The 27121-nt window shown below is 46.6% G+C and overlaps 1 protein-coding gene and 1 pseudogene across 1 annotated transcript; both read left to right on the forward strand.

Annotated features, from left to right (window-relative positions):
• Positions 1-576: 576 nt before the first annotated feature.
• Positions 577-25384, forward strand: HDAC3 (histone deacetylase 3). The gene is made up of 15 exons (XM_049786931.1): positions 577-667; positions 826-908; positions 2651-2793; positions 10357-10438; positions 10581-10637; positions 10734-10789; positions 11110-11243; positions 11646-11726; positions 12049-12122; positions 12281-12345; positions 18241-18330; positions 18448-18506; positions 18748-18827; positions 19106-19263; positions 24751-25384. The coding sequence occupies exons 1-15, from the start codon at positions 613-615 to the stop codon at positions 24818-24820; spliced, it is 1287 nt and encodes a 428-aa protein (XP_049642888.1). The 5' UTR covers positions 577-612; the 3' UTR covers positions 24821-25384.
• Positions 15554-15672, forward strand: LOC126028978 (uncharacterized; annotated as a pseudogene).
• Positions 25385-27121: the final 1737 nt, after the last annotated feature.

The following is a 27121-nucleotide window of genomic DNA, read 5'->3' on the forward strand; positions in this document are numbered from 1 at the left end:
CGCGTGACAGCGCCCCACTCCGCCGCCGCGGGAGTGCGGGTGCGCGGCTCCGAGTCCGGGTCCGAGTGGGAGATGAGAGGCCAGGCAGGCAGGCAGGTAGGCGCGGGGGCTCGCCTAGCTCGCAGCCTGCCCTCGGGTGGGCATCACCGGCAGCCTTCCCAGCCGGCCGGGGGAAGCGGGCTTTCGGCACCCAGCGGGGACGGAGGTGTGGCCGGTTCTCCCGAGCCTCCGGGAGTGCTGACCTCCCAGTCGGCCTGCTCCCAATCTGGGGCGGAAGGCTGCCTCGGCGGGCTCGGCTTCCCGAGGACCGGATCCCCGCCCGCAAGGAACAGGGCCCGGCATCCTAGCACCGCCGCTCGCATGCCCCGTCCGAGCGCAGACGCTCAGCGTCCCGAACTGTCAGAGCGGCGCCGCACGGCGCGGGGCGTGGCCAGGCCCCGCAGGGGGTGTGGCCTAACACAGCATGGCGTGGCCTGGGCGTGGCCACGCCGGTCCCGACTCTCTCCGGCCGGCCCCGCAGAGGCGTGTTGCGTGATGACGTAAGCGCGCAGGCCGGGGGTGGGGCTGGCGGGCGGCGGTGGCGGTGGCGCTGGGCCTGGTCCCCCCGGCACCATGGCCAAGACCGTGGCCTATTTCTACGACCCCGACGTGGGCAATTTCCACTACGGTGAGGAAATGGGGAGGGGTCCCCAGCGAACGTTTGGGCTGGGGGAGGCGGAAGTTGCGGAATTTTCTAAACGCGAGGGAACCACTCCACTCCTCCGGGTCGGGCTCGCGTGGGTCCTGACCGTCTCGTCTCGCATCTCGCCTCCTTTCCTTCCGCAGGGGCCGGGCACCCGATGAAGCCGCATCGCTTGGCTTTGACCCACAGTTTGGTGCTGCACTACGGCCTCTATAAGAAGATGATTGTGAGTCTCCGGCGGCTTTTGCCGAGGGTTGAGAGGGGAAGCAGACTGAGGAGGCCTGGGGGCTGAGTGCCCCTGTGCTGTGTGGCCCTGGAGTGGAGGAGGACAGAGAGAGCGAGAGAGAGCGAGCGAGCTAGAAGCACACCAGAAGCAATGTGGCCGAGAGCGTCCACAATTGGAGTTTGCACCAGAAGGTCCTTAATGGGACCTGTTAGAGACAGGCTTTCCGGCGCACCTCTTTGTGATCCAGCCAAGTGTCCCCCCAGCTCCGTGTATTCGTTCAGTGGTCCTCAAACTATGGCCCGCGGGCCACATATTGTATTTGTATCTGGTTTGTTTCTTCATTGCAAACTAAGATATATGCAGTGTGCATAAGAATTCGTTCCTAAGTTTTGTTTTTACTCTAGTCAGACCCTCCAGTGGTCTGAGGGACAGTGAACTGGCCCCCTGTTTAAAAAGTTTGAGGACCCCTGATTGTGTAGGGGACCAGGTACTGTCTGAGGATTCCCCCTCTTCACCCTGCAACACCTCTGTCCATTTCTGCTTCATCCATGCATGCGTGTCCTGGATGTACTGTACTCTTGCTGCATGCTCCCAGTATGGACTTTTCGTAGTGGTGGTATGTGATTGTACCAGTTAAGCTCAGCCCTTACTGTTGCAATAGGAATTTGCCCGCAACAGGAATGATCGTCCGCTGCTTGTGCTGAGGTGAACGGATGATAAAAAATAAAAAAAGTTAAGTGAATGGGTAATAGAAAAAGATTGAGATGATAAAAGTGCACGCACACGAAATCTCTGGAAATTGTTTCTTGGTGTGTAGCCGTGTGTCTTTCTTTTCTGGGGACCACAAGCTTTTGGTTTCTTGCCCAATTTATAAGTAAGTGTGTGAATCCCTCAAAGAGAATTCTCTGGTTCGGTGCCTTGGAACTTTGGTTTGTTTTCTTTCTTTTTTTCTTCACTCCTTCCCCCCCACCCCCCCAGCAGTGTTCTGAGCCCTGGAACCACTCCCATCATACTTGACCTGTTGGTTATTGACTATATGCTGGGGACACTAAGGCTGCACCTTGTGTTGTTGGGGGTATTGGAGGGACCATGTTGCAGGCACTATGAACTCCAGCCATTTGAACTATCTCTCTGGCCCTGGCACTTTGGATTTTAATTAGAATCTTGTCATAGGCCCCATATTATTTAACTATAAGAAAAGAACTCAGAAGAAGACAGATAGAGCTCAAGGAGGAGACAGGCAGGAGAAGCAGGAGCCCAAGGACAGATGGGGAAGTTCAAACTTCAAGATGAGAGTAAGAATGGATGGGGCCGGGCGGTGGCGCTAAAGGTAAGGTGCCTGCCTTGCCTGCGCTAGCCTTGGACGGACCGCGGTTCGATCCCCCGGTGTCCCATATGGTCCCCCAAGCCAGGAGCAACTTCTGAGCACATAGCCAGGAGTAACCCCTGAGCGTTACCAGGTGTGGCCCAAAAACCAAAAAAAAAAAAAAAAAAAAAAAAAGAGAGTAAGAAAGTAAGAATGGCTGGGCGGGAGATGGGAAGAAGCAAACATTGGTCTGTAGGGAGGTAGTCACACTAGCCCCGTTGGCAAATGTATTGTCTCTTCACTTACCATTGCCACACCGAAGGGCAAGGTTTGGAAGGTGGGGATTGCCTGAATGATCTGATCAGTGATTGTGGTAGTTTCAGCCCCCTAAGCAGAACTGGCATTACTTGGGCTCAATTTATGTTTCCATTTCAAGGTCTTCAAGCCGTACCAGGCTTCTCAGCATGACATGTGCCGCTTCCACTCCGAGGACTACATCGACTTCCTGCAGAGAGTCAGTCCCACCAACATGCAAGGCTTCACCAAGAGCCTTAATGCCTTCAACGTGGGTGATGACTGGTGAGGAAGAAAGTCTGAGGCTTTTGTGCTCAGCTGTGGGGATATTTGAAGAGCAGCTTGTGGCAGCAGTGGGAAGACAGGAAGGGAGACCAGTTTATTAGGGAATTGTTATTTACGCCAGTGGTTAGTCAAAGTTGTATGTTGACCATTGCTCTAAGCTAGGCCCTGTGCTAAGTGCTAGGTGTAACTGGTAGAGTAACTAGAATAATACCAGTAATAAGTGGTACTTGTTTTGGGACCATACCCTGCATTATTCCTAGCTTTGCTCAGAGATCACTCCTGGGAGGGGATCCTCAGAGTGCTGTGGGTTGAATTGGGTGGACCTTGTGCAAGAAGTAAGCACCTTTATCCCTGTAAGAACTCTCTAGCTCTGAATTTTCTGACTTCATTGATTGATTGATTGATTGGTTTTTGGGCCACATCCAGCATCACTCGGGTCACTCCTGGCTCTGCATTCAGAAATTGCCCCTGGCAGGCTGGGAGACCATATGGGATGCCAGGAGTCGGACTGGGTCCCTCCTAGGTCAGCCGCATGCAAGGCAAGTGCCCTACTGCTCTGCTAGCTCTCTGGTCTCCTACTTTATTTATTGACTTATTTCAATTTCCCTCAGGTTTGTCTTGGGTGCTTCCTAAACCGCTAAGCCCTTTCTCCCTGGGGAATCCCTAACAGTAGACCTCTCTAAATTGCTTCTTCACTTGCAGACATGGCATTGTGGTTTGAGGTTTCACAGACTTACACTTGCTTTTCACTGAGGCATCTTGCATGTTTGCCTTTTTTAGGATTCCTTTCTTGCTGGGGAATCACCAGCAACTCAGCACATGTGGTGTGGTAGCACTATGGTTTGAACTCCTATTCTTTTTTTTTTTTTTGCTTGCTTGTTTGTTTGTTTTTGGGCCGCACCCAGTGGCGCTCAGGGGTTACTCCTGGCTATGTGCTCAGCCATGGGACACCCAGGATTGAACCGTAGTCTGCCCTAGGCTTGGGTGGGCAAGGCAGACTAAGGCTCTTGGGCCCCTGAACTCCTATTCTTTTTGTTTTGTTTTGTTTTTTTTTTTTTGGGCCATACCTGGTAACCCTCATTGGGTTACTCCTGGCTATGTGCTCAAAAGTCGCTCCTGACTTGGGGGACCATATGGGACCCAGGGGATCGAACTGCCCATCCTAGTCTAGTGCTGGCAAGGAAGACACCTTACCTCTAGCGCCACCATGCTGGGCCTTTTTTTTTTTTTAAAGCCAGTCAAATTGAGCAGTGGTAGGGAGTTAATGAACTCTATTCTTTTTTTTTTTTATATATATTTTATTTAAACACCTTGATTACATACATGATTGTGTTTGGATTTCAGTCATGTAAAGAACACCACCCATCACCAGTGCAACGTTCCCATCACCAATGTCCCAAATCTCCCTCCTCCCCACCCGACCCCCGCCTGTACTCTAGACAGGCTTTCCATTTCCCTCATACATTCTCATTATTAGGACATGAACTCTATTCTTTCTTTCTTTTTTTTTTTTTTTTTTTGGTTTTTGGGTCACACCTGGCGGTGCTCAAGGGTTACTCCTGGCTGTCTGCTCAGAAATAGCTCCTGGCAGGCACGGGGGACCATATGGGACACCGGGATTTGAACCAACCACCTTTGGTCCTGGATCGGCTGCTTGCAAGGCAAACGCCGCTGTGCTATCTCTCCCTGCCCGAATTCTATTCTTAATCCTGCTGAGCAGGTGCTTTAAGCCATGCACCATCTTACAGGCTCCACCCAGTTAATTTGAATTTTATAATGAATCTATTTGAATTATATAGTTCAGTTATAACATCATATTATAACATCAGTCCTGTGAAGGAGAGGATACATGGCGAGCTATGAGGTCTGGGGGAGAATAAACTAGCTTGGGAACAGACCAATTAGTGGAGGCTTCCTAGAGCTGAGTTCTGAAGGAATAGGAGGAAATTAAGTGAAAGGTGGTAGGGACGATGGAGAATGAGAGGAGGAATGTAATGGGCAGTAAGGACAACATATACTCAGGCTTTGTAGTAGGATAGAGAATGATTCATTCAGTGAACAAAGAGGCTGACTGCTGATTGTGGAAGGAAGCTAAAGAGATAGGCAGTGATTTTTATTTGCTTTTTGGGCCACACCTTGTGACGCTATGGGGATACTCCTGGCTATGTGCTCAGAAATTGCTACTGGCTCGGGGGATCATTTGGGACTTCGGGGATTGAACCAAGGTCTGTGTGTAAGGCAAACGCCCTACCGCTGTGCTATCGCTCAGGCCCATAGGCAGTGATTTTTAAAAGTGAGCAGTTTACTGCCAGAGTAGAGGCAAGTCATTTGGCACAATCAGGTTTATATTGAGCATATACCCTATTTATTTATTTATTTATTTTGGTTTTTGGGCAACACCTGGTGGTGCCCAGGGCTTACTCCTGGCTCTGCGCTCAGAAATCGCTCCTGGCAGGTTTTTCCGGGGACAAATGGGATGATGAGGATTGAAACTGGATCTGTCCTGAGTCCTCCAAAGACAAGGCAAATGCCCTATCACTGTGCTATGAGCTTATATCATATTAAAAAAATTTGGAGTTAGGCCGTTTGGGGAGAAAATAGACAAATACAACATAATCTTTTTTTGTTTGTTTGTTTCTCAGCAGCACTCCTCTATGCTCAGAGCTTGCTTCTGGCTTTTTACTCAGGAATCACTCCTGACTGGGCTCAGGGGACCAGATGGGATGCTGATGATTGAACCTGAGTTGACTGAGTGCAGGGCAAAGGCCTTACCTCCTGTACTATCTCTCTGCCCTCCCAGTACTCTTTGCTTTACACTTCTGGTGTGCATCCATGGAAATACAGTGACTATAACATATGTTATTTCTTGTGTGTGTGTGTGTGTGTGTGTGTGTGTGTGTGTGTGTGTGTGTGTGTGTGTGTGTGGTGGGGAGTGGCTGCCTCTGGAGTGTTACTCCTGGCTCATCACTCAGGGAATACTGCTGGCAATGCTTAGGAAACCTCTGCAGTGTCAGGGATCAAACCTAGGTGAACCTTGTTTAAGGCAAGTACCCAACCCGTCCACTGTATTGGTCCAACCCTTTACTTAGTTTTTTTTTTTGGAGGGGGGGTGGACATGGGGAAGGCCCACACCTAGCTATGCTCAGGATGTACTCCTGGCTCTGGACTCAGGGATCACTCATGGCAAGCGCTTTACTCTGTACTATTTGTCCAACCCTTCCCCTTATTCAGTTTTGTTTTTTAAAGCTTTTATTAAGTGAAATTGAACTTTATTGTGGAATTGAATTTAGTGCCCCCACTTGCAAAGTATGCTCCCAGCTCTTTGAACCATCACCCCATGACCCATTCATTATTAACCTTCTTATTGGGAAAGCCTGTGTCTTTCTGTATAATAGCACAGTAGAACCCTCAGTACACACTTTAGCCAGCTGTGGCACTGAGAGCAAATGACCAGTCCTCTGTCTCCCTTCTCGTTAGGCTATTTTAGAGCCAATCCCAGATGTCACATCACATCCTTTATCTATACATGTTTTATTATGTAGCTTCAAAATAATGTCATTTGAAAAGAAAAACACAGTATCATTGCATTAGTAAATAGTCAATTAATCATCTGATTAATTGACTAATCAATTGATTACCCCTCGTTCTGTGTTCAGGGATCTCTTCTGATGGGACTTCTTTGACCAAATGGAATGCCAGGGGTTGAACCTGGGTCAGCCACATGTAAGACATACCCCGTACTTGCTATACTATATCTCCAGCACCCTAAAAATGAATAGGAATTTTTTTTTTTTTTTTTTTTTTTTTGTGGTTTTTGGGTCACACCCGGCAGTGCTCAGGGGTTACTCCTGGCTCCATGCTCAGAAATTGCTCCTAGCAGGCACGGGGGACCATATGGGACGCTGGGATTCGAACTGATGACCTCTTGCATGAAAGGCAAACGCCTTACCTCCATGCTATCTCTCCAGCCCCAAATAGGAATTTTTTATGTTAGAAAATATGTAGTCATGTAGTCAGTATTGAAGTTTATTCAGTTGTCTCACATTCAAAAGTAATTCGTGTACTTGATTTATTTAAACATGAACCTAAACAAGGTCCAAACATTGATTTGGTTGATACATAGTTTTATTTTTTGAGGTGGCCACATCTAGCAGTGTATAAGGGGCCATATGGTGCTGGGACTCCTGCTTACAAAGCATGTGCTCAAATTCTGGTTGTGATAGTTTTTTTAGGGGTCACACCTGGCAGTTATCAGGGATTACTCTTGCCTTTGTGCTAGGAGGTCGCTTCTGGCAATGCTTGGGACCTATATGCACAGTACTGGAGTAAGTATTGAATTGAACTGGAGTAAGCTGCATGCAAAACAAATGCCTTAACCCTTTGTACTATTTCTTCAGGGCGATATATTTCTTGAATTTTAGTTATTTATTTTTGGTTTTTGGGTCAAACCCTGTGATGCTTGGGTTACTCCTGGCTTGGGTTATTCAGGAATTACTCTTGACATTGCTCAGGTGACCATATGGGACCCTGGGGATTCAAGCCTGGTTGGCTGCATACAAGGCAAGTGCCTTCCCTACTAAACTATCTCTTCCTCCTTTTTCTTGACTAATCTGGAGCATTTTCTCTTCTTTGAATTAATTTCTTGGAGAGAACAGCTTATGGATCCTGTTTTTGTATGTTGAGGATTGTTGGTAAATTCATTTAATTCTTGTACCAAAACTTAGATATGATAATATTTTTCTGGATATAAGAGTTTAGTAAACTAAAGATAATAGAGATGTTAGTAACTTGGGGATTCACATCCAGGAGCCAGGTCTTACATTTTTTTGGCTACTGGGAATTGAACATAGGTACTTTTGTATGCTACTGAGGTTTCAAAATTTTATACCAGTCTCTTACTCTGAAAGGTTGTACCAAGAGAGGTGCCAGGGCTGGAGTTCTGTACCCTCTCCTTTAGGCTGGCATCAAGCACTTTCCCAACCTACCTTGTTGCCCCGGAGGCCCAGGGTGTCTTCTGTAAATACTCTAGGTTTAGCCTCCTAGGCCTTTCCTCCTCCTTGAGGCCTTTCTTGACCTCCCCAGCTGCAAGCGTCTGTCCTGACAGACTGTTCTGCCAGTTAGGTGTTTGATCACATGCTGTCTTGGGAGGTGCCTTGATGTTTTGTTATTGCTGCTGCTGCTATTTCAGAGTTCATTTTATAGACCTGGGAATGCCAAGTCAGCCTTCAGGCCACAGCTGGAGCCCTGTAAATGCTCTTCCTGCAGCCAGTGACTTTGCACAGTCCCATTCCTGCTGTCAGACATAATCTGTGTTCCGGAATAGAGCCAGAAATTCTCTTTCTTTTTTGTTCCTTCTCTAAATTAATTTCTCATGGTTTTCAAGGTAATCTGTAACCGAACTATACGACAAGGCTTTCAATGAGGGCATGTGGGAGGAAATGGCTCAGCAATTAAAAGCATTTGCCTTGTAAGCTCCCACTTACCATTTGTTAAATCCCTGGTGCCACCCATTGAGAGTGGACCCAATGGTCCTGCTTTCTGAGACCCACAGTACCACCACATAGCATCACACCTCTGCCAGTTCACAGGTGTCTATGAGCATCACCACAAAAATATGGCCTGGTGAGCACTACAACTAAAATGGTTGTGCACAGGGAGTGCAGCCTGTAGCATGCAGGTGTGTGGACGAATACTCCACTGACCCCTTTAGTGATCACTACAGCCAGAATTTGTGTGAGCACCACAGAAAAGGTGACTTCTGGTGAGCACATGTATAGCTGCAGTGGAAGACCTCTGGGGAGCACTGGAGCCAATGTTAACCCCTGCACCCAGATGTGCCATTGCCTGTTATCACAGCAGCAGGAGGGAAGTGGGGAACCTGCAGAAAAGAGAGGTAGTCTCAGACTGTCCCTTTTGCTTACTGATTTCTAACCCCCTGGAACTATTTCTTTTTATCTTTGGGGTTTCAAAATAACTATTTGTTATGAATACTCTGTAGCTACTTAAGATAATGCCTACTATATATTCAGTGCTGTTATATTAAAAAATCTACTTTGGGGACTTAGGGGTCATATCCAGCAGTATTCAGTGCTTACTCCTGGTTCTGTGCTCAGAAATCACTCCTGATAGGGCTCAGGGGGTTGTTGCTGGGGATTGAACTTGGGTCAGCAAAAGCAGGTGCCCTGTCCACTAATTTGTCTGGTTGTATTGATTTATTCTTGTTTTGGGGTCATATGCAGAGTTGTTCCCAGGCTACTCCTGGCTCAATGCTTAGGAGTTATTCCTGGTAGTCCTTGGGGATCAAGCCAGGTTTCCTATGCATTCCAGTCTTTTGAGCTATCTCTCTGGCTCAAAAGACCAGAAATCTGTTTTTGGTTTGTTTGCTTTATTTTTTTGGGGTGTTGGGTATTTTATAAAATATTGAATTGAATATGCATTGTTAAAAATTTTTGGTTACATTGTTAAATTTTTTATATGCATTATTTCATTAGCTTTACTATTTCATGTATAAAGGGCTACAGCTCTTACAAAAAATGAATGGTTTAGGGTCTGGAGTTACAGCATAGCTGATAGGGTGTTTGCCTTGCACATGGCTGACTGGGTTCGATCCCTAGCATACCATATGGTGTCTAGTACCTGCCAGAAGTAATTTCTGAGCAGAGAACCAGGAGTATTTCCTGAGCACTGCTGGGTATAGCCTCAAAACAAAACAAAACAAATATATGGTTTAAAGAACATTATTGAACATTGTATAGCACATATATGTAATACACATAGAAGAGTCTTTTAAAAAAAAAAGGAGCTGGAGAGATAGTACAGTGGGTAGGGTGGTTGCCTTGCATGCTGCTGCTGACCTAGGTTTGAGAATCAGCACTATTTAAGCCTCTGAGCCTGTCAGTATTCACACACACACACACACACTATCAGAGTACATGTAGGGCTTTGCACACACACACACACACACACACACACACACACACACACACACACACACACACACAATCAGAGTACATGTAGGGCTTTGCACCCTGGCTCCTCGTTCCTCTAGCACCACCACAAGTGACCCCTTGAACACTGCCAGGCACCCCAAAAGAAAGAAATAAAAACCAAAGCTCATGTTCTCTAAGTATACTTCCTTTTGGCAGGTTTACTTAAGTACAAAGAAGCTGCCTGCTTCTCTCCTCAGCTAGGTGCAAGCTCTAGAAGTTAAATCTTTACTTTTCACCCAGTGGCTCACCAGGTCCTGGTACATGGCTTGGATCAGAATATTTGCTGAATTACTTGTAGATCCTGTCATATGTGGGAAGGGGACATCTAGGGGCAGGGAGTGGGGGAGCTGTAAGAAAGTGAAGGGGGGGGCACGCCGGAGAGCATGGAGGTTTGCCTTGCATGCAAAAGGATGGTGGTTTGAATCCCAGCATCCCATATGGTCCCCCAAGCCTGCCAGGAGCGATTTCTGAGTGTAGAGCCAGGAGTAACCCCTGAGCGCTGCAGGGTGTGACCCAAAAAAACAAAAAAGAAAAAAGAAAGTGAAGGACCCCAACTTGTTTTTCTGTCCCACAGCCCTGTATTCCCTGGACTCTTTGAATTTTGCTCCCGTTACACAGGTGCATCTCTGCAAGGAGCAACACAGCTGAACAATAAGGTGACCACAGCCCAAAGGTCCTTTTCCCCTTAGCCCCTTCCTGGGGAGACTCTGGCCTCAGGGCCTGACTCTTGACCTCAAGCTCCTGTTTTGGGGGATGGGCAGGGAGGGATGGACTATGAAGTGGGTATTTGTCTTCCAGATCTGTGATATTGCCATTAATTGGGCTGGTGGGCTGCACCATGCCAAAAAATTTGAGGTGAGTGCTAAGATGGTTGGGGAGGCGATGGTCAGGATGCTTGTCAGGGCAGGGGCGGAGGAGTGTCTCACTGTAAGAAGTCCTGTCTTGCCATAGGCCTCTGGCTTCTGCTATGTTAACGACATTGTGATTGGCATCCTGGAGCTGCTCAAGTAAGTAGCCCTTGTGGAGATGGGGGTGGATTTCTAAGTCAAAACTGCTTTCATTGTCCTGACCCCAGGATGTACCCCACCCCCATACCCCAGCTTGTCCTGCCTTCTGGATGCTTTTTCTGGCTTCCTCTGCCTGCTCACATTTCAGCCTTCACTGCACTTCCCTCTCCTCTCTGGCCTCTGGCTGGAGCCTCAGGGCAACCCTTAGGGACTGGTGGTATCAGATGTCTGGGTCTCCTGGCTGAGCGGAGCCTCCCTTGCAGTAGGGAGGAGTGGCCAGGGCAGTATCCTTGGTGGCTTCACCTCTGCCCTCACCCCAGGTACCACCCTCGGGTGCTCTACATTGATATCGACATCCACCATGGCGATGGGGTCCAGGAAGCCTTTTACCTCACGGACCGGGTCATGACAGTGTCTTTCCACAAATATGGAAACTACTTTTTCCCTGGCACAGGTAGGGCTCAGGGGGCCTGTTCCCTTTGCATTCCTCAGCTCCTTACTCAAGAGGGCCCCTCTCCTGACTTGCCACTGCCATCACCTTCCTTGTTCCTCTCCCAGGCTCGCTCTCTCTGTCTCTTGTTACATCTTATCTATTGTTTCTCTTCTCATACCCAACCCCACAAATTTCAGTTTTATTCATTAAATAAATGAACACAGACAATGTTGACGTATTTATTTAGTTCTTATAGTGGTGGGTCCCCAGTGTTGAGAACATAGTATGGCCCCAAAAAGCATTGTTGAATGAGCATATCCTGGCAGCGGGCCATAGATGGAACCAGAATCTCCCCTGGAGCTGAAGTAGCTATGTGTGGCTTCCCCCTTGCATGACTTCACCTGCATCCCCACTTCTCTCTAGGTGACATGTATGAAGTTGGAGCAGAGAGTGGCCGGTACTATTGTCTCAACGTGCCCCTACGGGATGGCATTGATGACCAGAGTAAGTGCTTAAGTCTTCCTTCCTACTCATGTGGGCTCTTCCCTCTGTCCATGACTTCTTCTGCCTAGTATTGTCTACTCTTGGACCAGGTGAATGAAGTGAAGGACCGTGAGTCCTCCCTGTGTATGCACATTTTTATGGGAAAGTGGTCGACAGTAGCTTTCATCAGCCCCTCACAAAGAGGCTTGAGAGGTTCAGAGATGGTGATTTCTGGGTTGCCCCTTTCCTTGACTACATGCTCTCTCAACCCCTTTTTTTTCTTTTGTTCCCTGTCTCCCCATCCCCTTGGGGTGCCAGGTGCCCACATTTGGCCCTCTCCCAGGTTACAAGCACCTTTTCCAGCCAGTTATCAACCAGGTGGTAGACTTCTACCAACCCACATGCATTGTACTGCAGGTAATCCTGATGCTACCTCCTCTAGGCTGGGATGGGAGTGGGTACAGTGAACCCTTAGGATGAAGGGTGGTTGGCAGGGGGAAGGGGGTTAGTTGGCAGAGGGAGGGGGTGGTCTGGCCTCTGTCTCACTGTGGCCACTGGGCTTTTGCCTTTGGCAGTGTGGAGCTGACTCTCTGGGCTGTGATCGGTTGGGCTGCTTCAACCTCAGCATCCGAGGACATGGGTGAGACTTGGCCTCTTAGACATCCCAAGGTTTGCTGGGGGCTGTAGGCCCCACTCAGTACACAGATTGGGTATTGTTGGGAGTGGACCTTATCTCTTACTTGAAACCAAACTGAGCTATGAAAAAGTCACCAAAGAGAGGGGTACAAATAAATTCTTTTTTTTTTTTTTTTTTTTTTTGGTTTTTGGGCCACACCCGGTAACGCTCAGGGGTTACTCCTGGCTATGTGCTCAGAAGTTGCTCCTGGCTTGGGGGACCATATGGGACACCGGGGGATCGAACCTCGGTCCGTCCAAGGCTAGCGCAGGCAAGGTAGGCACCTTACCTTTAGCGCCACCGCCCGGCCCACAAATAAATTCTTAGCTATATAAAGTAGGTATAAATTGTACTTGAACTGGATCTGTCACCTTGAATAGGGTTCCCTGGCTGGACATTTATTCACATGAGGTTTTATTTTTGTTTTTTTGTTTTTTCATTCACATGAGGTTTTGTTATTTTTATTTATTTTGGTTTTGGGGCTATACGCAGCTGTGCTTAGGGCTTACTGCTGGTTCTATACTCAAGGATCAGTCCTGGCAGGCGGGGATGGGGGGCCCATATAGAATGCTAGGGATTGAACTCAGGTAAGCTGCATGCAGGGCAAGAGCCCACTGTACCTTTAGCCCCCTAGATGTTTTTTTTTATTAATTACTTGTATGTTCCAGGCACTGTACTAATATTGGGGAGGCCCTAGGGAAACTCCATGGAGTGTGCCAGTCATGGAGTGTGGAAAATAAACCCCAAATGAGCTAACTGACAGAGAAGGGTAATTCATATGAAGCTTCTGAAGAAAAAGGAGAGAAAGGGTCCAGAAAGATAGCATGGAGGTGCTGTGTTTGCCTTGCTTGCAGAAGGACGGTGGTTCAAATCCCGACATCCCATATGGGTTCCCAAGCCTGCCAAGAGTGATTTCTTTTTCTTTTCTTTTTTTTTTTTTTTTTGGTTTTTGGGCCACACCCGGTGGTGCTCAGGGGTTACTCCTGACTGTCTGCTCAGAAATAGCTCCTGGCAGGCACGGGGGACCATATGGGACACCGGGATTCGAACCAACCACTTTTGGTCCTGGATCGGCTGCTTGCAAGGCAAACACCGCTGTGCTATCTCTCCGGGCCCTCTTTTTCTTTTTCCTTTTTTTTTTTTCTTTTTTATTTTTTTGGGTCACACCTGGCAGTGCTTAGGGGTTATTCCTGGCTCTATGCTCAGAAATCGCTCCTGGCAGGCTCGGGGGACCATATGGGATGCTAGGATTCGAATCACTGTCCTTCTGCATGCAAGGTAAACGCCCTACTCCATACTATCTCTCCAGCCCCAGCCAGGAGTGATTTATGAGCATAGAACCAGGAGTAACCCCTGGTTACAGGTTAACAGGGCAAACTTGACTTTGGAAGGAATTTTCTGGGGGTGAAATCTGAGTGGAGCTCCTGGAGATACAAAGACCTGAGCCATAAGGAGAGCAAAACCAAGGCTCTCCTGAGTTGCAGAAGGCTTCAAGGCAGGGAGAGCAGGTGCGGAGCTGGAGGTAATGAGGTGGAGCCAGAGAGGCACAAGCTGGGGAGGGTTGGGTGGAGGGTTGAGGGCTGCCGCTAGGCAGAAACCATGGTCTCTGGTGGGAAGGTGGGGTTCTGTTGCAGATGTAGTAGGAAGCCACTGGGAGATAATGTTTGTTTGTTTGGGGGCCACACCCCACAGTGATCAGGGTTTACTCCTGGCTCTGTGCTCAGGGTTCATTCCTCGTGGGCTTGGGGGACCCTATAGGATACCAGGGATTGAATCTGGGTTAGCCACATGCAAGGCAAACTCATTCTCTGCTGTCCTCTAACTTTGGCCCACCACAAAGAGATTTTAAGCAGGGATCTGACATGATCCAGCTCATGGGTTAAAGTACCTGCTCTGGGGGCCGGGCGGTGGCGCTAAAGGTAAGGTGCCTGCCTTGCCTGCGCTAGCTTGGATGGACCGCAGTTCGATCCCCCGGTGTCCCATATGGTCCCCCAAGCCAGGAGCAACTTCTGAGCACATAGCCAGGAGTAACCCCTGAGCGTTACTGGGTGTGGCCCAAAAACCAAAAAAAAAAAAAAAAAAGTACCTGCTCTGACTGCTAAAAGGAGAAAGGTTTGAGGTAGGTGGTAGATAGGATGGAAGTGAGATCAGGAAACAACTGCTGTTGTAGAGGGAGAAGATGTGGTGCCCAAGCTTAGGTGAAAGAGGATGGCATGGAGAGAAGTGGATGACTTGAATTCTGTTTCCGAGGCTGGCACTAACCAGAATTACTGGTGCAGGGATGACAGTAGTTGATTAATGGATGAAGTGTCAGGCATGGTGCACAGTAAGAGAAAGGGAAGATGTACTTTATTTAAGAATGCTGTTGAGGGGGCTGGAGCAATAGCACAGCAGTAGGGCATTTGCCTTGCAAGCAGCCAACCCAGGACAGACCCAGATTAGATCCAGCATCCCATATGGTCTTCCAAGCTTGCCAGGGGTGACTTCTGAGCGCAGAGCCAGGAGTAATCCCGAGTGCTTCTGAGTGTGGTCCAAAAACCAAAAAAAAAAAAAAAAAGTTATTGAATGGAAGTATATAGTACAAAAACTCAATGAAATTAAGCCAGAGAGATAGTGCAGCAGTAGGGCGTTTGCCTTGCAAGTGGCTGACCCAGGACCAAAGGTGGTTCGAATCCTGGCATCCCATATGGTCCCCTGTGCCTGCCAGGAGCGATTTCTGAGCACAGAGCCAGGAGTAACCCCTGAGCTCTGCCGGATGTGATCCAAAAAACTCCACCCCCCAAATGAAATGAACACCTCACCAAGAATACTCTATCCAACTAGGTTATCATTCATATTTAGAATCATAGGTTAGATTGTGCATACATCATTCTCAAAACAATCAGTTTTTATTCTTATCCTTTTCTTATACATATCACAACTTTTTTCATAGACTTCTCTGAACATAAACATTAGAACCTGTCTGCAGATAGACTTAATTTGAAAATAAGTTACTAAAACATTCTTATAGTGAGCACTGTAATCGAAGTCCACAGCATCCAAATTCCTTTTCCATAGACTTTTCTAAACAAAATTATTAGAACATTTTTTTTTTTTTTTTGGTTTTTGGGCCACACCCAGTTGTGCCAATTAGTCGTTACTCCTGATTCTGCACTTAGAAATTACTCCTGGCATCTATGGTCATACCAACCTGAACACGTCCTATCTCATCTAATCTTGGAAGCTAAGCAGGGTCGGGCCTGGTTAGTACTTGGATGGGAGACCACCTGGGAATACTAGGTGCTGTAGGCTTTAAAAAAAAAAAGAAAGGGGCCGGTGTTTGCCTTGCAAGCAACCTATCCAGGACCTAAGGTGGTTGGTTCAAATCCCGGCATCCCATATGGCCCCCCATGTGCCTGCCAGGAGCTGTTTCTGAGCAGATAGCCAGGAGTAACCCCTGAGTGCTGCCAGGTGTGGCCCAAAAACAAAAAACCAAAATAAATAAATAAATAAATAAATTACTCCTGGCAGGCTTGGAGGACCATATTGGATGCTAGGGATTGAACCTGGTTGGCTGCATGTAAGGCAAACGCTCTACTCACTATGTTATCACTCTGACTCCTTAGAACAGTTTTGCAGAAATACTTTGAGAATAAGTTGCTAAATGATAGACACAATCAAACATCATAGCAGTTGGGAAACATTCACTTAGATAATCAAGAACAATTAAAAATCTAACAACATTATTGCATTTTTCTGGAACTGTGCAAACTAATATTAAGTGACTAGAGTTGGATACATAATTATGTTTGCAATGGGGCATGAAACAAAAAAATAGCTATTAAAAAAAAAGAGTAGCTATTAAGAGCTGTACAGGTAGACCACACAGTTTAACCAGCCATATAGTGACTGATGCAGATAGGATCGAGAGAGTAACTTAGAGGAAAGTTAATTTTTGGTGGTGCCCAGGACTTGGATTGCCAGCACTGACTTGTCTGCTTGACTCAGGGCTTGGGGTGTGAGGGTATCTCAGGCTGAGCCATTTTCTGACTCTTGAGTTTGAAGAGACAGTATCCTGCTTATTATCCTTGGGAGATGGGGATCCCTCTGGTTTGACATGAATAATAAATGATAAATTATCGGCCTTGGGAAGGCTTTTAGATTGAAAATTTATCACCACTGAAAAGAGTGGTTCCCATCTTGGGGCTTGTGTGTGTGAGAATCTCTAGGGAGCCTGGCATGTACAGTTAACAGCAAGAAATACAGGTATATGGACCAGAGCAATATGAAACAGTTCCGGGGAAAGCATGCACACTGATGTTCTAGTGAAGAGCATGGCATATTCAGGCCAACTTGAGGCGTCTGTCATGATGATGATCACCAAAAGGTCATGTCAATACCATAGTTGAGGTCTTAGTTCTTAAGTTCCAGTTCTGGGTACCAGATGTAAATTACCCACAGGACATATTTCCAACCCCAGGTGATTGGGTCTAAAGCAGGGTCATTGCACAAATTAAAAAATCTAAGAGGCGGGGCCGGAGAGAGAGCATGGAGGTAAGGCGTTTGCCTTTCATGCTGGAGGTCATCGGTTCAAATCCCGGCGTCCCATATGGTCCCCCGTGCCTGCCAGGAGCAATTTCTGAGCCTGGATCCAGGAATAACCCCTGAGCACTGCTGGGTGTGACCCAAAAACCACAAAAAGAAAAAAAAAATCTAAGAGGCTGGTGCAATAGCACAGCAGTAGAGTATTTGCCTTGCACATGGCCAACCCTGGACGGACTCCAGTTTGATTCTCAGTATCCCCTATGATCCCTGAGCCTGCCAGGAGCGACTGTAACCCCTGAGCGCTGCTGGATGTGACCCGAAAACCGAAAAAAAAAAAAAAATTAAGACAGTCTTGAAGGAGAAAAGCATGGAGTCAGGTGGTTTCTAGCCTCATGGTCTCTGGGCCTGCCAAACCAAAACCTCTCTTTATTCACCAGCTAAATCCTAACTGGGAGGGTCTAGTGAGAGACAAAGTGCCTATCAAGCTAATCTAGTCTAGATGGGCTTTTACATGCCAAAAGGGGTAGGTGAAAAGGAAAGAGGAAGCTGGGGACTGCCTTTATTTTTGGTGAAAACAAGGTGCTCCAAATCCCCAAATGTGGCATTGAGTATGGCACTCACTAATGGTACATATGGTTGCTCCTCTACTAGATTAAGAACAGCTTGTTTATGAGTGCTAAAGACTTAATATAGTTTCAATAATAAATTAACATCTTATTTATTTTGGTTAAAATCACTTAGTAATCAGTCATAAATTGACTTATTGATTTATGATAATTCCATTTGCCATTCCTTTGAGTTTTGTTGGAGCAAGAAATATGAAATAAATCTATTAAATGCCTGCCAAGTGGATAGCTAGAGGGTGGGAGAGAACATGGAAATATTGGTGGAAGGAGGATGAAACTATTGGTGGAATTGATATTAGACCATTGCATGCTTGAAACAACTCTATTATGAACAACTTTGTTAACCACAGTGTCTTAATAAAAATTAAAAGGAACAAAAGCATGTTATTGAGGGGCTGATACAAGAGTTGAGGCCCTTCTTTATATGCCTTTTATTGACTCCTTTCAATCCTTGGTATCACAAATGGTTCCCCCACCACCTCCAGGAATGATGCCTGAGCATAGCTGGGTATGGCTCCAAAACAAAACAGAGAAAAAAAAAAAATTTTTTTTTCTGAGATACAACATCTGTAATCAAGTCTGCAGATCTCTGCAGCTCTCACTTCATGATGCAGTTCAGGTTTCCCTGTGGCCCTTTCCAGGTATACTGAGAGGCATCTGCTTTGGCTTTGGGTCACTTCCTTTCTCACCCCTCTGTTCTTGTTAACAGGGAATGTGTTGAATATGTGAAGAGCTTCAATATCCCTCTACTGGTGCTCGGTGGCGGTGGCTATACTGTCCGAAATGTCGCCCGTTGCTGGTGAGGGGAACCCTGACTTCCTCCCCTTCTGGTGGGAAATTGGGGATCCCTGAGATAAAGCCCCACAGGCCCTCTAACCCTCCTTCTCATCCTGTTCCCCCTCCTGGATGTTTTTAGGACATACGAGACATCGCTGCTGGTAGAAGAGGCCATTAGTGAAGAGCTCCCCTATAGTGGTAAGTCCCACCCTGTGTGCCTTTTGGCCTGAACCCCCTTCTCACAAGACCAGCCAGTGATTGATTTGATTTGAAGCCAAAGCTTCTTCTCACACCCTCAAAGCAAACCCTGGGCCCAGAGTAGGGAAAAGGTTGGGGTGGCTGTTACATATTGGGTGGGGGGTCGCCGAGTTGGTAAAGAAAGAGACAGAAATCTTGGAACCTGCTCCTTGCCTGAGTCCTGCCTTCTATCTCCCTGAAGAATACTTCGAGTACTTCGCCCCAGATTTCACGCTCCATCCAGATGTCAGCACCCGCATCGAGAATCAGAACTCGCGCCAGGTCAGCAGCAGCAGCATGGAGAAACTGGGCACCTGTCTTGGGGAGCCCAGGAGAGACCTTGGATGTGGTGGGGAAATGGAGAAACCAGGGGAAAGAAGAAAATTCTTGGCCACCACTCTCAGCTTCATTAGCTGGGAGGCAGTCCAGGTTACAGAACAGTTTATTGGGGTGCAAGGGGAGGGCATTCTCATTCCATGTGCGTGGGGATGACAAGCAGCTAGAGTGGGTGCCCTGGGGATCCCAGAACCCATGCACTCTCGCTCTCTCATCCCACTCAGTATCTGGACCAGATCCGCCAGACAATCTTTGAAAACCTGAAGATGCTGAACCATGCGCCTAGTGTCCAGATTCACGATGTGCCTGCAGACCTCTTGACCTACGAAAGGACCGATGAGGCGGACGCAGAGGAAAGGGGTCCTGAGGAGAACTACAGCAGGTCTGGGGGAGTGGCTTGAGAGCAGGGGTTTTTGTCCAGGGAGCTTAACATAAGGACTGGGGCAAGCTCAACAGTTGAGCACATTCTTGCCTGTAGGAGGCTTTGGGTTTGGGTCCCGCACAACAAAAGAAAAGAAAGAGGAAGTTGGAAGGTATTAGTTCCATTCCCCCTCACCTCCTTAAGCATGCCAGGTAGGCCATAATTCTCTGGCCCTGATATACACAGATTTTTTATTTTATTTACGGGGTGGAGGTGGGGGTTAAGGAAATGCCCCGTGGTGCTCAGGGTCATTTTCATTAATGCTCAGGAATTCATGTGGTGCCCAGGATAGAACCTAGATGTAGAACCTGTTCCCCAGGCTGTTTCTCTCTTCTCTAGATCTGATTTTTGTTCTCTCTCTCTCTCTCTCTCTCTCTCTCTCTCTCTCTCTCTCTCTCTCTCTCTCTCTCTGTGTGTGTGTCTCTTTCTCCTCTCTCTTTCTCCTCTCTCCTCTCTCTCTTTCCTCCTCTCTCTCTTTCTCTCCTCTCTCTCTCTCCCTCCCTCCCTCTCCCTCTCCTTCTCCCTCTCCTCCCCTCTCCTCTCTCTCTCCTCTCTCCTCTTTCTTTCTCATTTTGGAGCTGCCCAGTGGTGCTCAGAGCTGACTCCTGGTTCTCACTGAGTTTTCCTCCAGCTGTGTTGTCTCTCTGCCAGAGTAGCCCAGCAGTTTTTAATGATGTCACATTTATTATAAACAATTCAAACAGAACCAAACTATGTTGTTAGCTTTCACATAGTCTCTTTTCCCGTTCCACATAGTAGTCATAGTGTAATTTGTATCTTTTCAAATACAGATTTATCTGTATGTGATTACAAGTATGTTATTCAACATGTATATCTAAACATGAACTCAGATAAGCTCATTCTTAGTGTTGGTTGTGTGACTTTTTGTTTTCTTTTTAAAGTACAGAGGGGCCGGGGCCGGAGAGATAGCATGGAGGTAAGGCGTTTGCCTTTCATGCAGAAGGTCATTGGTTCGAATCCCGGCGTCCCATATGGTCCCCCGTGCCTGCCAGGAGCAATTTCTGAGCATGGAGCCAGGAGTAACCCCTGAGCACTGCCGGGTGTGACCCAAAAACCACAAAAAAAAAAAAAAAAAAAAAAAGTACAGAGGGGCCAAGTGATTAAATAGCCTGTAGGGTATTTGCCTTGCACATGCCGACCCTGCATGGACCCGGGTTCAATTCCTGGCATCCCATATGGTCTTTTGACCCTGCCAGGAGCATTTCTGAGTGCAGACATTCCCAAGCTTATCTCACCTTTTATTTTTTTTTAACAAAAAAGAAAAATCTCTCAGCCAGGGCTTATCTAAATGCTGCCTTTATTATTATTATTTTTCTTTTCTGCCTTTAAAGGAGCAAAGTGCTCTCTTCACAGTTGCATTTGGGGCTACTCCTACCCACCCCCATCTGTCCAGCACCCACCAGGGGCTAATATTGCCCACTTGGGAAATATCATTCTGTGTATGTTGTTGTACAACTTTCCATTGATTTTTGTTGTTATAAAATAGTGTATTGGGGCTGGAGAGATAGCATAGTGGTAGGGCATTTACCTTGCATGCTGCTGATCCAGGACGGATGGTGGTTCAAATCCCAGCATCCCATATGGTCCCCCGAGCCTGTCAGGAGCAGTTTCTGAGTGCAGAGCCAGGAATAACTCCTGAGTACTGCAGGCTGTGATCAAAACAAACAAACAAACAAACAACCCCCCCCCCCCAAACAGCATATCTTTTCATGTCAATATATAGATCTGTTTTCTTTGTTCATCATCTAGTTAAGATCCCTTGTGTTCCTGTGGGTTCTTAGGAAAGTTATTTACCTCCTTGAGTCTCTGGTTCCTCCTCTGGTAATTTAAGAATCACCATTTACATCATTCCCCTTTCCCCCGCTAATTACAGAGAATGTGGTAATGCACTTACACAGATGTTTTTGCATGTTCATTTGAGTTGGATTAAATTCCTAGAATCGTTTCTGCTAGGTCAAAGGCTGAGCATTTTGAAGTTTGTAAAATTTGCTCCTAAATTGCTTTGTATGATGTATACCTACATATGTACATTATACATACTGGCTAGCATTTCACTCCTTCCTGGTCATAAACTGAACAGATCACTGCTCAAAAGCTTTTCAATTTTTTGTTTCCTGGGGCCATACCTCGTGCTATACCTCGTGCTCAGGGCTTACTCATGGCTCTGCCCTCAGTTTCAAGAGATCAACTGGGATGCTGAGGATCAAACCTGGGATGACCATGAGCAAGGCAAAAGCCTTACCCGCTGTAGTGTTGCTCAGGCCCTGGCTTTTTGACATTGTTGTTAATTTTTTTGGCTGATCTAGTTATTGTATTGCAGTTATTTTTTTTTTTTTTGGCTATATACCAAAATATGTACAAGCGCAGTGAATTAGGGCAGAAAAGATTTAAGTTCCCAAACAGGCTTTTTAGAAAAATGGAGGAAAAGAATGACCCAGAAGTGCAGGGGCAGGCACACTTGGTGAAGACCAGTTCTCCTTTGGGGTTCAGGCACCAGTCCAGCTGCACTTCAGACTCCTGTTCCTGCTCTCCTGCCTCTTGGTGGAGCTGACCTAACTATAGGCTGCAGGACTTCTTCCTCTCCAGAATCTGCTCCTATGACTAGATCAGACCTAGGCTTTGCTGCAGGACCTATGGCACCCTGCAGGCCCACTCCTTTAGAAGCACTTCCTCCTTCTCACTCCTAGTTGGGGGCATTTCTTAACATCTGGCCCCAGGGATTCTTCTTCTTTTCTGTTTTGGGCCACACCCAGGAGTGCTCCGGATTTGTAGTTGCCTGCCCTCCCAGGTCGGTGCTCTCTGGTGCTACTGGGGATCCGGCCCTTTGAGGCATCTCTGTAAGCCAGAGATAACTTTGTGAAAATTTTCAGGACTGGAGAAATGGGTAGGATGCATGCATAGCATGTAGCCAACCTGGGTTTGATCTCTGGCATTCCGTATGATGATCTGAGCCCTACCAGGAGTGATTTCTGAGCTCTGAGCCAGGAGTAAGCCCTGGAGCACAATTGGATGTGGCCTCAAACTAACAACAACAACAAAAAATTCTTTTTTGTTTTGTTTTATTTTGTTTTGTTTGGGAGTCATTCCATAGGCTCAGGGGATCCTGTGGGGGTACCAGGATTCTAACATGAGTTGAACATGTGCAAGGCTAATACCCACCTGCTATACAGTCTCCCTGGCCCCAGAATTTCTTTTTGACTCATCCTGTTCTGCAGGTCTCTGAGGCTTGATTACTGCAAACTGACTTTTGTTTTGTTGTTCCTTCTTAGCACAGTGGTTCAAGCCTGGCACTTAGCTCTGCCTTCTACCTTCTTTTTTTTTTTTTTTGGGTTTTTGGGCCACACCCGGTGGTGCTCAGGAGTTACTCCTGGCTGTCTGCTCAGAAATAGCTCCTGGCAGGCATGGGGGACCATATGGGACACCGGGATTCAAACCAACCACCTTTGGTCCTGGATCGGCTGCTTGCAAGGCAAACGCCGCTGTGCTATCTCTCCGGGCCCTGCCTTCTACCTTCTGTGGTTACCTTTCAGCAGCCAGCAGCCCCTGTCCACATCTTACTGTCAGACCACCTGAGTTCCTGTCGTTTGATGTCTAGCTTCAGTTTGCCTATCATTTGCAGAGTAGTAATAAGTTAACCACTTTTTGCGGGTTTGCTGAATTTGCTGAGCTTCCTTTGCTAAGTGTATCCTCAGGCCATCGTTCAGTTGCCATCAGGTCAGCCTAGTGAGGTGGCTTTTAGTTAGGAGAGGGCCACGGCGTTAACACAGCAGTAGGCATTTGCCTTGCATGTGGCTGACCCAGGATGGACCTGTGCTCAATCCCTGGCGTCCCATATGGTCCCCCAAACCAGCGATTTCTGAGCGCATAGCCAGGAGTAACCCCTGAGCGTCACCGGGTGTGGTCCAAAACAAAACAAAAAAAAGTTACTGGAGGAGGAATCTGAGCCTCAGAGAGGTTAAATAACATTCCAAAGGATACACAGCAAGGCATTATTGAGACTGAGTGTCCCATATACATCTCTGTATACATCTTTAACCCTGTATTCCCAAAGAAGACATTACTCCCCAGACACAACCACGGGCATGGAAGTTCCTTGCTTTATTACTGAGCCCTGTCCCCACCTTCTTAGCCGACTTTCTCCATTCTACCCCAGTGAGCATGAATTTAGTTAGAAATTTATTGTGTTCTTTCCAAAAAGACAGAAGTCTTTTAAGTTTTGTTTTGGGGCCACACTCAGCAATACTCGGGTTTTACTCACGCCTCTGCTCAGGAATCACTCCTGGCAGGTTCAGAGAACCTTATGGGATACTATGGATACTGGGTTAGCTGTGTGCAAGGCAACCTCCCTATCTGCTGTACTATGTATCATTCTGGCCCCAAAGAAACTAGTCTTGAGTACTGAACAGACCCTGTGTTACTTCATATCCCTCCAGTCACTATAGTTTTATACTTTTTTACAGTTTATATATAGTTTACAGTTTTGTCCTACTGCTAAAACTCTCCTCTCTGGTGCACTGAGAAGAAAGTCTGTTTTTCTCCGTGGTTTTAAAAGGCTCTGCACTTTTATATGAAATCCCTGATTTTATTTCTATTTGCTCTTCCCCATGTACCACTCTTCCAGACAGCCTGGTGCTTCCATATACTCACTGGAATAGAAAGCACCAATCTCAAGGGCAGTACAACGGAGAGGTTGCTTGCTTTGCACACGGCCAACTCAGCTTTAGTTCTTAGTACCCCATATGGTCTCTTAGTACTAGGAGTGATTTCTGAACACAGAACCAGGAATAAGCCCTCAGCACTGCCAGGTATGGCTTCCACCCCTTTCCCACTCAAAATAAATAATAAATAAATAAATAAATAAATAAATAAATAAAATAAAAAAAATATTAGTCTTCCATTTTTTAACCTCTTTAATTGGGTTTTTGTTTTTTTATTTTTGTTTTTGCAGCTTTCTGAGATCTTTGCAAGATTCTTCTTAGACTTAAGCTTTTGTTTTTAAACTTAATTCATTACAACTACCTCTGTAATAGCCCTGCCTGAAATATTACCCCTTTCTTCCATCCTAACTCAGTACCTTTGCTTCATTGTATTCATAGCACTAATGCTCATCTAGATCACCATATTTATTCACTTCATTTAATTATAGTCAATGTCTTTTACTGGGGACATTTTGAATATAGGCAGAAATATTACCTCATTTATTCTCTGGTGTATTGCTAAAGCTCATGCCGATGTCAGCCTGGGGAAATCTCTTAAGTCTGTGTGTACTTGATTGGATGAATGAATGGTGACCTGTGTCTATCAATAAGTGATGGGTGGATCCTTGCCTAAGAGGCCCTGAGAAGAGGCTCCAGGAAAGACTCCCGTGTGGATGAAGATTGGAATTTGGAGGAGGGGGACTTTGACCTTTCTGCTTTTGCTTTGCAGGCCAGAACCACCCAATGAATTCTATGATGGAGACCATGACAATGACAAGGAAAGCGATGTGGAGATTTAAGAGTAACTGGTTTTGGCTGTGTCCCAAGGAATTCCTTGTACCTCCTGGACCAGAAGGAAAGGAGGTGGCTCTGCCAGTCCTTGACCATTCATCCCTAGGGGTTTTAGCAAAGAGGAAGTGTTTGGAGACCACACCTGGGTTTAGACACAATTATCCTTGTCCTCCTCTCCCAAGGCCTGACCATGGTATCTACTAGAGATTGGCTGAAGACAAGGATGAGCTGTCTCTAAAATATCTTGGACAACAGGTTCTAGAAACTAGTCTCCAACCCCCCTGACCCTCTTATTCTTTCCCTGCTTTCCTCCAACCCTAGACATTTAGGGTTGGGAGGAGAGGCAGGACTGAGGTTACCTCCTCCTGGGCTCTCCTGCTGCATGCCTTGTTCAGTGCAGGTGAAGAGTGAGGGATCTTAGGGAACGCTGGCTCTTCAATACCTTAGCCCTTGATGATGGAAAGTGCAGTTAAGACTTGGAGGAGGATGTGAGTACGTCCTTTCCTAACATGACTTTGTGTTCATTTTACCACTGTTTTTAATCCAATAAACCAAGTTGGTATTTTTTGTAATCTTTTGCCTTTGGGAAAATAATTTTCTTCCTAGCCGCCTGTATTCAAAGGAAGAGGAAAAGAAAATGGGCATAATAGACATAATGAAATTGATGGTCGGTATTCACACAGCATTTAAATCTCATATTAGTCCTTCTGTATGCTACATAGATCATATTACTCATGCATACAGAGCTTATAGAGCATTCCAAGAGGCAGAGTGGTGCAGATTATTTGCTAAAGAGGAGTGGAAAATGACCTCAGGTTTCTACTGACCTTAGTCTGGTGTTTGGAATTTTGTTTGGTAAAGTATGGCAAGTGTAAGTCATTGCTCACTATTCAGGTTGTCAGTGTTAAGGCTGCTTGGTAATGGTCATGTAACTAGCCACAAACGTGGATTCTTCACTTGAGCTTACAGTTTGGTTAGGAGACATGGAGACAGCAGTACAGGCAGGACGAATTAATAGATGGGCAAGATCTTCCATGCTTTGATCCTGTTGATTTTCAGCACTACAGCTTTTGAACTGTTTGGACGAACTGAGTTTGAAGCATCAGCTGGAGAGCTCTATGCAGCTTTCCACCAGACAATCAGACGGTAGAACACAGGAGATGTGGGCCAGATTGGGAGAGTTTTTGTCACAAAGATGCCTACTGAGCACTGAAGGTTCGCAGGAAATGAATTGCTGACTCTAGCCTTAAGAAACATACATTTGAAATCTTTGCAGCTGTGGGCAATTTAATTCAGTCCATAGTCTGAGAATTTTCTGGGTGCCTACAAATTTAAAACTAGGGACAAATACAGGTGGAAGAATGAGTGAAGTTATTGAGGGGGAAATCAAACTAGTAGAGCAAAAGATCAGTTGTTTTGGGGGTCGCCCATACCTGGCAATGCTCAGGGGTTATCCCTGGCTCTGTATTCAGGAGTCATTCAAGCAGGTGTCCAGGGACCATATGAGATGCTGGGGATTGTTGGCTGGGAGCAAGGCAGGAGCCCTGCCCACTGTTCTATCTCTGGCTCCGAAGAACGTAGAATGTATTCCTGTTTTTTCTCTCATGTTTTGTCTTATGTCAGTAGGGAATTCTAGTTAAATGGATTGATAATAAGACTAACCTGGATTGGGGGGGCAGGGTTGGGCTCTCTGCTTAGGGATCACACTAGACGGACTCAGAATCACACGTGTTACAGAGGGTTAAATCCGAGTCAGCTGAGTACAACATAAGCGTCTTACCTGCTGTACTATTTCTGGCCCTAATTTGAAAAAAAAAAATCCATTTGTGTCCTTGGGCAAGTCACTTCCACTCTCAAAGTCCAAATTATCTATTTACGAAATGGTGAGAATTTAGAAATCCACAAAATAGAACTGATAGTGTTTGGCACAGTGCAAGTGAATGGTAAGGAAGTGGCCTAAACTCGTGCTCCAGGTTAGATATAACATAAAGTAGCTGTCCTGTGATGCAGGCTAATTGATTAACTTGTGTTGGTTGAGTTCCTGTCTAGCACTTGCCTGGGTCAAGCCCTGTTCTGGTAGCTTTCGAAAGATCGTCACCAGACATCATTGTCGTACGCTCTATGGGTACTGCACACATAAAAATAGTCCTTGGAGGGGCTGGAGAGGGGGTCGTCCAGGGGGTTAAAAGTTCTTGCCCTTGGATGCCTGGATATCCTGGTTGGATTCCCCCCCAAGCGCAGAACCAGGGCTAACTAAGCCCGCAGAGCAGCTTTGGCCCCAAAACAACAGCAACAGAGGATTCTTCTTG

Source organism: Suncus etruscus, chromosome 14 (genome assembly GCF_024139225.1).
Source record: "Suncus etruscus isolate mSunEtr1 chromosome 14, mSunEtr1.pri.cur, whole genome shotgun sequence".
Lineage (NCBI taxonomy): Eukaryota > Metazoa > Chordata > Mammalia > Eulipotyphla > Soricidae > Suncus > Suncus etruscus.

Coding starts and splice junctions, on each gene's coding strand:
- HDAC3 (XM_049786931.1), top strand. CDS start 613: ATGGCCAAGACCGTGGCCTATTTCTACGACCCCGACGTGGGCAATTTC. Junction 10,790..11,109: donor GGCATCCTGGAGCTGCTCAA/GTAAGTAGCCCT, acceptor CCCTCACCCCAG/GTACCACCCTCGGGTGCTCT. Junction 19,264..24,750: donor CCTGAGGAGAACTACAGCAG/GTCTGGGGGAGT, acceptor TTTGCTTTGCAG/GCCAGAACCACCCAATGAAT.